This window comes from Lithobates pipiens, unplaced genomic scaffold, assembly GCF_037356315.1.
Source record: "Lithobates pipiens isolate NorthernLeopardFrog02 unplaced genomic scaffold, aLitPip1_a1.2 Scaffold_18, whole genome shotgun sequence".
Lineage (NCBI taxonomy): Eukaryota > Metazoa > Chordata > Amphibia > Anura > Ranidae > Lithobates > Lithobates pipiens.
Window position 1 is genome coordinate 471,575,442 of NW_027507758.1, and position 13,061 is coordinate 471,588,502.

Genomic DNA, 13,061 nt, shown 5'->3' on the forward strand with positions numbered 1-13,061 from the left:
GAAAAAAATGTCATATTCATTTATTTTTTTAATGATTTTATCCGATTAATTGAAACAATAAATCGGTCAACAAATTCAATCAATTATGAAAATAATCGTTAGCTGCAGCCCTAGTCGCATCCTACAGCAAAAGCCATGGCCCACAGAGAGCTTTCAAAGCATCAGAGGGATCTCGTTGCTAAAAGGTATCAGTCGGGAAATAGGTACAAAAGAATTTCCAAAGCATTAGATATACCATAGAACACAGTGAAGACAGTCATCATCAAGTGAAGAAAATATAGCACAACAGTGCATTACCAAGAACTGGACGTCCCTCCAAAATTGATGAAAAATATGAAAAGGAAACTGGTCAGAGAGGCTGCCAAGAGGCCCACAGCAACATTAACAGAGATGCAGGAATATCTGGCAAGTACCGGCTGTGTGGTATATGTGACAACAATCTCATGTATTCTTCATATATCTGGGCTACAGGATAGATTGGCAAGATGGAAGCCTTTTCTTAAGAAATACATCCAAGCCTTTCTAAAATTTTGCAAAAACACATCTGAAGTCTCCCAAAAGCATGTGGGAAAATGTGTGATGGTCTAATGAAACCAGAGGCTCTTTACTGAGATCGGCGGAGCGGTGTGCCAGACTGACACATCACTCCACTGATCGTGCGATGCCACGGGCGCGCAGCGGCTGTTATCCTGAAGGACGTCATATGACGCCCAGTCAGGATAACACAACCACTTCCGGGAAGTGGTTAAGGGTGTGCACAATTATGCAACCATATTTTATTTTTACTTCCCTCTAGGGCTGAAACAACTAGTCGATTAATCAGCCAGTAATATAATGGGGTTAAAAAAAACTACCGTATTTTTCGGACTATAAGGCGCACGTAAAAGCCTAAATTTTCTCATAAAATCGACCGTGCGCCTTATAATCCGGTGCGCCTTATATATAACCTTGGTGGAAAAAGCCACCCGGTCTCTTACCGTAAACTGACGTACCGTAAACCTCTCTCAGGTTGTTGGGGCAGCGGGTATACCGTAGAAAATGAACGAATGAATGCGCACACCTCCTGACTAAGATGGCCGTAATGCCCAATCCAAGCAGTGCAGCTTCGTGAGCATTACGGCCATCTTAGTCAGGAGGTGTGCGCATTCATTCGTTCATTTTCTACGGTATACCCGCTGCCCCAAAAATGGCTCCTGTTAAGAGACATGCTTACGAAGCGGATTTCAAACTGAAGGCTATCAGTCATGCAGTAGAGCATGGAAATAGAGTAGCTGCGAGAGAATTCAACATTAATGAATCAATGGTACGAAAGTGGAGGAAGCAAGAAGATGCCCTGCGCCAGGTAAAGAAGACCAAACTGAGTTTCCGAGGAAACAAAGCAAGATGGCCACGGTTGGAGGACAAAATTGAACAGTGGGTTATTGAACAGAGAACCGCAGGTAGAAGCGTCTCTACTGTCTCTATTCGACTCAAAGCAACAGCGATCGCACGCGACATGGAGATCAACGACTTTCGAGGAGGTCCCTCTTGGTGCTTCCGTTTCATGAAAAGGCGGAATCTCTCTATCCGCACAAGAACCACTATGTCACAGCAACTGCCAAAGGATTACGAAGAAAAGCTGGCCATTTTCCATACCTACTGCAAGAACAAGATCAATGAACAGAAAATCCGACCAGAGCACATCACCAACATGGACGAGGTCCCCCTTACCTTTGATATCCCTGTAAACCGTACTGTCGAGAGAACAGGGACCAGTACGGTATCTATACGCACTACAGGAAACGAAAAGTCATCCTTCACTGTAGTTCTCGGTTGCCAGGCTAATGGCCAGAAACTACCACCCATGGTAATTTTCAAGAGGAAGACTCTGCCAAAAGAAAAGTTTCCGGTTGGCATCATCATCAAGGCTAACCCGAAGGGCTGGATGGACGAGGAGAAGATGAGTGAGTGGCTGAGAGAGGTTTACGTCAAGAGACCGGGCGGCTTTTTCCACGAATCTCCATCCCTATTGGTCTGTGACTCCATGCGCGCCCATCTGACAGATACTGTCAAAGCCCAAGTGAAGAAAACTAATTCGGTGCTTGCCATCATTCCAGGTGGATTAACCAAAGAACTGCAGCCACTAGATATAGGTGTCAACAGGTCGTTTAAAGTTAAACTGCGAGCTGCGTGGGAGCATTGGATGACAGAAGGCGAACACACATTCACCAACACAGGGAGGCAACGCCGGGCGAGTTACGCCACTATCTGCCAGTGGATCGTGGATGCCTGGGCGAAGGTATCAGTCACCAGTGTAATCCGAGCTTTCAAGAAGTCCGGAATTATCACTGAACAGCTAAGTACCGGTACCGATGACAGCAACGAGCCTGACTCGGATACTGATGAGAATGATGAGAGGGATACGGGCGTGCTTGATGCCGAAATCGCCCAATTGTTAAACTCAGACACTGAAGATGAAGAATTTGATGGATTTGCGGGAGAAGAATAAAGTGAAAAAGTGAGTGTCTGGTTTTGTACGGTATTCACCGGTAACTGAACAGTGTTAATAGTTATTGAAGAATAAAGTGAAAAAATAATTGTCTGGTTTTGTATTTAATTGAACAGTGTTAAGAGTTATTGTTATAGACCATTTTATGGTTATTGCTAAAGAGTTGAATAAAATTTGACTTACAGTACCGCATCCGAGTTGTGTTTCATTAAATGCGCCTTATAATCCAGTGCGCCTTATAGTCCGATGCGCCTTATATATGGAAATATCCATTATATTAGCCGGTCGTTGCTAGTGCGCCTTATAATCCGGTGCGCCTTATCGTCCGAAAAATACGGTAAAATGATCCCTTTATAGTACAAAAATATCACTACTGTAAATATTACTTTCACTGTTCTACAGTACAAAATGAACCCCTTCCAGTAGTGATTTTCTGCTTTTTTGTACTATAAAGGGCTAATTTTAGTCTTTTTAACCCCATTATGTTACTAAACGTTATAGGCCTGGTTCACATCTATGTGTTTATTGGTGCTTTTTGCAGAAACGCACTAGAGTTCATTTACATGGTTTCCTATGGGACAAGTTCATATCTGTGCCTTTTTCAGCCGCTGCGTATTTGGAAAGGGACTTATAATGCAAAACGGTGCTTTTTTGGTTCAATAATCTTCAATGGAGAAGCTGCAGAAAAGAATGTAATGTGTTTTTGCAGCAATTTGTGTTTTTTTTAATCAGCCCAAAAAAAAAAAAAAAAAAAATTCAAATTGCGGTAAAATCAAGTGCGCAAAAATTAAAACGTACAGCAAAAAAGCACTGCAGAAACAGATCAAAAGCAAAAACTAAATTGGCGTGCAACGAGCCTTATGCTGGCCTCACTGATCAATTTTCAGATGAGAATATTCAGATAAAAAAATCTTTGTACATTCGCTGAATGAAAGAATTTTGTGAAATTTTCACTTCATTTCTGAACAAAACACACATACACTGTCTGAAAATTCCTTTGATTAAGACATTTTCTATTATTTCCAAATTTTCCCGTCACTGTGGTTGAAAATGAACGTCAATTTGACCCACTCTTTTTTTAAGGTTATTAACCGATTAATCGAAACAATAATCGGCCAATTAATCGATTATGAAAATAATCGTTAGTTGCAGCCCTACTTCCCTCCACCTAAAAGATTTCAGTTTGTTGTTCAACTGAATTGTACAGTTTATAGGTCACAATAAAGGTGGAAAAAGTTCTGAAATTATTAATTATTGTCTCATGTTTCTACATAACAGAAACCTGACATTTTAACAGGGGTGTGTAGACTTTTTATATCCACTGTATTCCAGTTCTCAAAGTTAATACTTATTTACTGCCCACTTAGAGGTAGCAGGGAAGGGCAGGGAGTATCATCCTAGGCAGTAGAGGGCAGAGCTAGCAGGGAAGGGCAGGGAGTATCATCCTAGGCAGTAGTGGGCGCGGGCAGTGGTAGCAGGGAAGGGCAGGGAGTATCATCCTAGGCATTAGCGGGCAGAGGTAGCAGGGAAGGGCAGGGCGTATCATCCTAGGCAGTAGCGGGCAGAGGTGGCAGGGCGTATCATCCTAGGCAGTAGCGGGCAGAGGTAGCAGGGAAGGGCACGGAGTATCATCCTAGGCAGTAGCGGGCAGGGAGCATCATCCTAGGCATTAGCGGGCAGAGGTAGCAGGGAAGGGCAGGGAGTATCATCCTAGGCAGTAGCGGGCAGAGGTAGCAGGTAAGGGCAGGGAGTATTATCCTAGGCAGTAGCGGGCAGAGGTAGCAGGTAAGGGCAGGGAGTATTATCCTAGGCAGTAGCGGGCAGAGGTAGCAGGTAAGGGCAGGGAGTATTATCCTAGGCAGTAGCGGGCAGAGGTAGCAGGGAAGGGCAGGGAGTATAATCCTAGGAAGTAGCGGGCAGAGGTAGCAGGGAAGGGCAGGGAGTATCATCCTAGGCAGTAGCGGGCAGAGCTAGCAGGGAAGGGCAGGGAGTATCATCCTAGGCAGTAGCGGGCAGAGCTAGCAGGGAAGGGCAGGGAGTATCATCCTAGGCAGTAGCGGGCAGAGCTAGCAGGGAAGGGCAGGGAGTATCATCCTAGGAAGTAGCGGGCAGAGGTAGCAGGGAAGGGCAGGGAGTATCATCCTAGGCAGTAGCGGGCAGAGCTAGCAGGGAAGGGCAAGGAGTATCATCCTAGGCATTAGCGGGCAGAGCTAGCAGGGAAGGGCAAGGAGTATCATCCTAGGCATTAGCGGGCAGAGCTAGCAGGGAAGGACAAGGAGTATCATCCTAGGCATTAGCGGGCAGAGCTAGCAGGGAAGGGCAAGGAGTATCATCCTAGGCATTAGCGGGCAGAGGTAGCAGGGAAGGGCAGGGAGTATCATCCTAGGCAGTAGTGGGCAGAGGTAGCAGGGAAGGGCAGGGAGTATCATCCTAGGCATTAGCGGGCAGAGGTAGCAGGGAAGGGCAGGGAGTATCATCCTAGGCAGTAGTGGGCAGAGGTAGCAGGGAAGGGCAGGGAGTATCATCCTAGGCATTAGCGGGCAGAGGTAGCAGGGAAGGGCAGGGAGTATCATCCTAGGCAGTAGCGGGCAGAGGTGGCAGGGAGTATCATCCTAGGCAGTAGCAGGCAGAGGTAGCAGGGCGTATCATCCTAGGCAGTAGCGGGCAGAGGTAGCAGGGAAGGGCAGGGAGTATCATCCTAGGCAGTAGCGGGCAGAGCTAGCAGGGAAGGGCAGGGAGTATCATCCTAGGCAGTAGCGGGCAGAGCTAGCAGGGAAGGGCAGGGAGTATCATCCTAGGCAGTAGCGGGCAGAGCTAGCAGGGAAGGGCAGGGAGTATCATCCTAGGCAGTAGCGGGCAGAGCTAGCAGGGAAGGGCAGGGAGTATCATCCTAGGCAGTAGCGGGCAGAGCTAGCAGGGAAGGGCAGGGAGTATAATCCTAGGAAGTAGCGGGCAGAGGTAGCAGGGAAGGGCAGGGAGTATCATCCTAGGCAGTAGCGGGCAGAGCAAGCAGGGAAGGGCAAGGAGTATCATCCTAGGCAGTAGCGGGCAGAGCTAGCAGGGAATGGCAAGGAGTATCATCCTAGGCATTAGCGGGCAGAGCTAGCAGGGAAGGGCAAGGAGTATCATCCTAGGCATTAGCGGGCAGAGCTAGCAGGGAAGGGCAAGGAGTATCATCCTAGGCATTAGCGGGCAGAGGTAGCAGGGAAGGGCAGGGAGTATCATCCTAGGCAGTAGTGGGCAGAGGTAGCAGGGAAGGGCAGGGAGTATCATCCTAGGCATTAGCGGGCAGAGGTAGCAGGGAAGGGCAGGGAGTATCATCCTAGGCAGTAGCGGGCAGAGGTGGCAGGGAGTATCATCCTAGGCAGTAGCGGGCAGAGGTAGCAGGGCGTATCATCCTAGGCAGTAGCGGACAGAGGTAGCAGGGAAGGGCAGGGAGTATCATCCTAGGCAGTAGCGGGCAGAGCTAGCAGGGAAGGGCAGGGAGTATCATCCTGGGCAGTAGCGGGCAGAGCTAGCAGGGAAGGGCAGGGAGTATCATCCTGGGCAGTAGCGGGCAGAGCTAGCAGGGAAGGGCAGGGAGTATCATCCTGGGCAGTAGCGGGCAGAGCTAGCAGGGAAGGGCAGGGAGTATCATCCTGGGCAGTAGCGGGCAGAGCTAGCAGGGAAGGGCAGGGAGTATCATCCTAGGCAGTAGCGGGCAGAGATAGCAGGGAAGGGAATATCATCCTAGGCAGTAGCTGGCAGAGGTAGCAGGGAAGGGCAGGGAGTATCATCCTAGGCAGTAGAAGGGAAGGGAGTATCACTGTATGAGAGAAGAGTGGCCTATGACATACTTTGCAGTACAGAGCTGTCCTATTCTACTTCTGTCCCGCTTATAGAGTGTGTGTGTCAGTAGATGAGGGGAAGAGCAGTGTGTGTAACTCTATGTATTCCAAGGAATAAGCAGTCAGTGTTTACAGTGAAGATCTAGCAGGGAAGGGGGAGGAGGGGATTTATTGTGTAGTGTCCTGTGACGTCAGAGGGTGATATGGGCCCCCGCCGCTCTGTATAATTACCGGTCGTCGCTGGCGGTGATGACGCCGTCCTCTCTCGGGATGAAGCAGGCGGAGGTGACCTGCTCCCGGTGTCCAGGTATCTTAGTGAGGAGTACAGGGCCGCGCGGAGACCGGGAGTGGATCTCTGCCGCCATGACCAGTCATGTGACCTAGACGGGACCCTGGCTGTGGTTACAATACACGTGATAGCGGTGTAATGACATATTCGGCGACCCATCACACTATGCCGCGGAAGTGACGTTCCGTCGCCACCATCTTGCTACACCCCACACTCGTCCAAAGTAGGGACACACAAAAAATTGGGGAAAGCGGACATCTTGCTACACCCACCGGAGTTTTGCATTTTACACGTATTTATAACAGTAAAGTGAGTTTCTATAGTGAAATACCGTACTTAGTTAGAACTCCGTCTGATTACTTAGATGTTGAATTTTAAAATTCAAGATCTAAGTAGTCAGACGGATTTGTAAGTACTGTATTTCACTAAATAAACTGACATTACTGTTATAATAAGTGTAAAATGCTAATTATCCGGTGGGTGCAACAAGATGTCCGCTTTCCCCCTTCATAGTGTTTTCTTAGTGTGGACGAATGTGGGGTGTAGCAAGATGGCGGCAATGGAACCTCACTTCAGTAGCAAAATGCGAATGGCCACTGAGTGTGTCGTTACAACAGGATTTCTCTAGGAGATACTTCCTGGTAGAGGAGACATTTTATCGGCGACGGAGGCATCAAAATCATTAAGAAATGGGAATACATATTAAAGTGGTTGTAAACCCTTACAAACCACTTTGACCTACAGGTAAGCCTAGATTAAGGCTTACCTGTAGGTCCAAGAAATATCTCCTAAACCTACACAGTTTAGGAGATATTTGCCAAAATACAGGCACCGCAGGGGCACTGAGTGTGCCGCTGTCAACGGCGATATGCTGCGAGTGGCGGCTCCCGTGCACATGCGCGGGAGTGATGTCATCGCGGCTTCGTTGAAAGACAGCAGCGGAGCAGCGAGACCCACCGAGAAGATGGATGCTCCGGACTACAGGGGACAGCGCGACTTCGCTGGCTCCTGTGTCAGGTAAGTGACACATAATGAGCTACTATGCGATGCATAGCAGTCCATTATGCTTTACCTTTGCAGGGAATGAAAGAGAAATTAAACTCACCAGGGGCGAGTGGATCTTGGGTGGGAGTTCCCACACTTTTTTCCCCAGGACTTGACCCCTGGTGTGCCATCATGAATGCCTGCTTGATGGTCCCTGGACTCTCCACCATATTAATTCATAGATATGTATTCGGCAAAGACAGGAGAGTTGCTCGGTATTTATGCCCATGGTACATTATGTAGAGGGACAGGCGAATTTCTTCGGAACAACGTTGGTTCAAATCAAAGGCTTTGGAAAATATTGACTAGATTTAAATCACTGACAGACCTTCTATCCCACTGGCAACTGTTAAATATAAATGTTATTGACCAACATTAAACTGATGTGCAGAGATGTATTGTGATCTAAAAAACCTTTCTTGCCCGTCATTTCCTTCCCACTCTAGGTCTATTTTTCTCCCCCTTCAAGGTCCAGGGTTAGGCCCCTCCCCCTTCTAGGTCCAGATTTTCCCTCTTTTCCCCCTTCTAGCTTCATGTTTTCTCTTTTCCCCCTTCTAGGTTCATATTTTCTCTCTTCTCCCCCTTCTAGGTCCAGGTTTTTTTCTTCTCCCCTTCTAGGTCCACGTTTTCTCTCTCTTCTCCCCCTTCTAGGTCCAGGTTCTCTCTCTCAGGACCAGGTTTTCTCTCTTCTCCCCCTTCTAGGTCCAGGTTTTCTCTTTCCCCATTCCAGGTTTTCTCTTTCCCCATTCCAGGTCCAGGTTTTCTTTCTTTCCCCCTTCTAGGTCCAGGTTTTTTCTTTCCCCATTCCAGGTTTTATCTCTTCTCCCCCTTCAAGGTCCAGGTTTTCTCTCTCCTCCCTCTTCTGGGTCCAGGTTTTCTCTTTCCCCATTCCAGGTTTTCTTTCTTTCCCCTTTCTAGGTCCTGGTTTTCTCTTCTCCCCCTTCTAGGTCCAGGTTTTCTTTCTATTGTCCCCCCTCATCTCCACCCCCCATCTCATCTCATCCTCACCTCCACCCCCCATCTCATCTCATCCTCACCTCCACCCCCTCATCTCCACCCCCCCATCTCATCCACACCTCCACCCCCCCTCATCTCATCCTCATCTCATCCTCACCTCCACCCCCCTCATCTCATCCTCACCTCCACACCCCCATCTCATCTCATCCTCACCTCCACCCCCCCTCATCTCATCCTCATCTACACCCCCCTCATCTTATCCTCATCTCCACCCCCCTCATCTCCACCCCCATCTCATCCTCATCTCCACCCCCTCATCTCATCCTCATCTCCACCCCCCTCATCTCATCCTCATCTCCACCCCCTCATCTCTTCCTCATCCCCACCCCCCTCATCTCATCCTCACCTCCACCCCCCATCTCATCTCATCCTCACCTCCACCCCCTCATCTCCACCCCCCCATCTCATCCACACCTCCACCCCCCCTCATCTCATCCTCATCTCCACCCCCCCCCCCTCATCTCATCCTCATCTCCACCCCCCCCTCATCTCATCCTCATCTCCACCCCCCCCCCCTCATCTCATCCTCATCTCCACCCACCCTCATCTCATCCTCATCTCATCCTCACCTCCACCCCCCTCATCTCATCCTCACCTCCACACCCCCATCTCATCTCATCCTCACCTCCACCCCCCATCTCCACCCCCCTCATCTCATCCTCACCTTCACCCCCCCTCATCTCATCCTCATCTACACCCCCCTCATCTTATCCTCATCTCCACCCCCCTCACCTCCACCCCCATCTCATCCTCATCTCCACCCCCCTCATCTCATCCTCATCTCCACCCCCCTCATCTCATCCTCATCTCCACCCCCTCATCTCTTCCTCATCCCCACCCCCCTCATCTCATCCTCATATCCACCCCCTCATCTCATTCTCATCTCCACTCCCCATCATCTCATCCTCATCTCCACTCCCCCTCATCTCCACTCCCCCTCATCTCATCCTCATCACCCCCCATCTCATCCTCATCACCTCCCCTCATCTCATCCTCACCTCCACCCCCCTCATCTCATCCTCATCTCCACCCCCCTCATCTCATCCTCATCTCCACCCCCTCATCTCATCCTCATCTCCACCCCCTCATCTCCACTCCCCTCATCTCATCCTCATCTCCACTCCCCCCATCTCATCCTCATCTCCACTCCCCCTCATCTCATCCTCATCTCCACCCCCCTCATCTCATCCTCATCACCCCCCTCATCTCATCCTCACCTCCACCCCCCTCATCTCATCCTCATCTCCACTCCCCCCATCTCATCCTCATCTCCACTCCCCCTCATCTCATCCTCATCTCCACTCCCCCTCATCTCATCCTCATCTCCACTCCCCCTCATCTCATCCTCATCTCCACTCCCCCTCATCTCATCCTCATCTCCACCCCCCTCATCTCATCCTCATCACCCCCCTCATCTCATCCTCACCTCCACCCCCCTCATCTCATCCTCATCTCCACCCCCCCTCATCTCATCCTCATCACCCCCCCCCCCATTTCATCCTCATCATCCCCCCTTCATCTCATCCTCACCTCCACCCCCCTCATCACCCACCCCCCTCATCTCATCTCATCCTCACCTCCACCCCCCCTCATCTCCACCCCCTTCATCTCATCTCATCCTCACCTCCAACCCCCCTCATCTCATCCTCACTTCCACTCCCCTCATCTCATCCTCACCTCCACCCCCCCTCATCTCCACCCCCCTCATCTCATCCTCACCTCCACCCCCCTCATCTCATCTCATCCTCACCTCCACCCCCCTCATCTCATCCTCATCTCCACCCCCCATCTCATCCTCATCTTCACCCCCCTCATCTCGTCCTCATCACCCCCCCATCTCATCCTCATCACCCCCCCCCTCATCTCATCCTCTCCACCCCCTCATCTCATCCTCATCACCCCCCCTCATCTCCACCCCCTCATCTCATCCTCATCTCCACCCCCTCATCTCATCCCCCTCATCTCATCCTCATCTCCACCCCCCTCATCTCATCCTCATCTCCACCCCCTCATCTCTTCCTCATCCCCACCCCCCTCATCTCATCCTCATCTCCACCCCTTCATCTCATTCTCATCTCCACTCCCCCTCATCTCATCCTCATCTCCACTCCCCCTCATCTCATCCTCATCTCCACTCCCCCTCATCTCATCCTCATCACCCCCCATCTCATCCTCATCACCTCCCCTCATCTCATCCTCACCTCCACCCCCCTCATCTCATCCTCATCTCCACCCCCCTCATCTCATCCTCATCTCCACCCCCTCATCTCATCCTCATCTCCACCCCCTCATCTCCACTCCCCTCATCTCATCCTCATCTCCACTCCCCCCATCTCATCCTCATCTCCACTCCCCCTCATCTCATCCTCATCTCCACCCCCCTCATCTCATCCTCATCACCCCCCTCATCTCATCCTCACCTCCACCCCCCTCATCTCATCCTCATCTCCACCCCCCTCATCTCATCCTCATCTCCACTCCCCCCATCTCATCCTCATCTCCACTCCCCCTCATCTCATCCTCATCTCCACTCCCCCTCATCTCATCCTCATCTCCACCCCCCTCATCTCATCCTCATCACCCCCCTCATCTCATCCTCACCTCCACCCCCCTCATCTCATCCTCACCTCCACCCCCCTCATCTCATCCTCATCTCCACCCCCCCTCATCTCATCCTCATCACCCCCCCCCATTTCATCCTCATCATCCCCCCTTCATCTCATCCTCACCTCCACCCCCCTCATCACCCACCCCCCTCATCTCATCTCATCCTCACCTCCACCCCCCCTCATCTCCACCCCCTTCATCTCATCTCATCCTCACCTCCAACCCCCCTCATCTCATCCTCACCTCCACCCCCCCTCATCTCCACCCCCCTCATCTCATCCTCACCTCCACCCCCTCATCTCATCTCATCCTCACCTCCACCCCCCTCATCTCATCCTCATCTCCACCCCCCATCTCATCCTCATCTTCACCCCCCTCATCTCGTCCTCATCACCCCCCCATCTCATCCTCATCACCCCCCCTCATCTCATCCTCATCACCCCCCTCATCTCATCCTCATCACCCCCCTCATCTCATCCTCATCACCCCCCCCCCTCATCTCCACCCCCTCATCTCATCCTCATCTCCACCCCCTCATCTCATCCTCATCTCCACCCCCTCATCTCATCCTCATCTCCACCCCCTCATCTCATCCTCATCTCCACCCCCCTCATCTCATCCTCCTCCCCACCCCCTTATCTCATCCTCATCTCCACTCCCCCTCATCTCATCCTCATCTCCACTCCCCCTCATCTCATCCTCATCTCCACTCCCCCTCATCTCATCCTCATCTCCACTCCCCCTCATCTCATCCTCATCTCCACTCCCCCTCATCTCATCCTCATCACCCCCATCTCATCCTCATCACCCCCCCCCCATCTCATCCTCATCTCGTCCTCATCACCCCCCTCATCTCATCCTCAGCTCCACCCCCCTCATCTCATCCTCATCACCTCCCCTCATCTCATCCTCATCACCTCCCCTCATCTCATCTCATCCTTATCACCCCCCTCATATCTTCAGCACCCCCCATCTCATCCTCATCACACCCCCTCATCTCATCTCATCCTCATCACCCCTCCTCATTTCATCTTATCCTCATCAGCCCCCACTCATTTCATGTCATCCTCATCACCCCCCCCCCCATTTCATGTCACCCTCATCACCCCCCTCATTTAATCTCATCCTCAGCACCCTCCCCATCTCATCCTTAGCTCCACCCCCCCATCTCCACGTCCCCTCATCTCCACGCCCCCTCATCTCATCCTCACCTCCACCCCTCCTCATCTCATCTCATCCTCACCTCCACCCCCCTCGTCTCATCTCGTCCTCACCTCCAACCCCCCTCGTCTCATCTCATCCTCACCTCCACCCCCCTCATCTCATCTCATCCTCACCTCCATCCCCCCTCATCTCATCTCATCCTCACCTCCACCCCCCTCATCTCATCCTCATCTCCACCCCCCCCTCATATCCACCCCCCTCATCTCATCCTCACCTCTAACCCCCTCATCTCATCTCATCCTCACCTCCACCCCCCTCATATCATCTCATCCTCACCTCCACCCCCCTCATCTCATCTCATCCTCACCTCCACCCCCCTCATCTCATCCTCATCTCCACCCCCCTCATCTCATCCTCATCACCCCCCCCCCCATTTCATCCTCATCATCCCCCCCTCATCTCATCCTCACCTCCACACCCCTCATCTCATCTCATCCTCACCTCCACCCCCCTCATCTCATCCTCACCTCCACCCCCCTCATCTCATCTCATCCTCACCTCCACCCCCCTCACCTCATCCTCATCTCCACCCCCCCTCATATCCACCCCCCTCATCTCATCCTCA

The 13,061-nt window shown here is 51.4% G+C and overlaps 1 protein-coding gene across 1 annotated transcript in view; it reads right to left on the reverse strand.

Moving 5' to 3' along the window:
- WDFY1 (WD repeat and FYVE domain containing 1) overlaps positions 1–6,746 on the reverse strand; it is an 84,906-nt gene extending 78,160 nt beyond the window's left edge. Inside the window, exon 1 of the mRNA XM_077488316.1 lies at positions 6,547–6,746. Coding sequence (XP_077344442.1) covers positions 6,547–6,680 — 134 coding nt within the window. The 5' untranslated portion in view covers positions 6,681–6,746. The remainder of the gene's footprint in view (positions 1–6,546) is intronic.
- Positions 6,747–13,061: the final 6,315 nt, after the last annotated feature.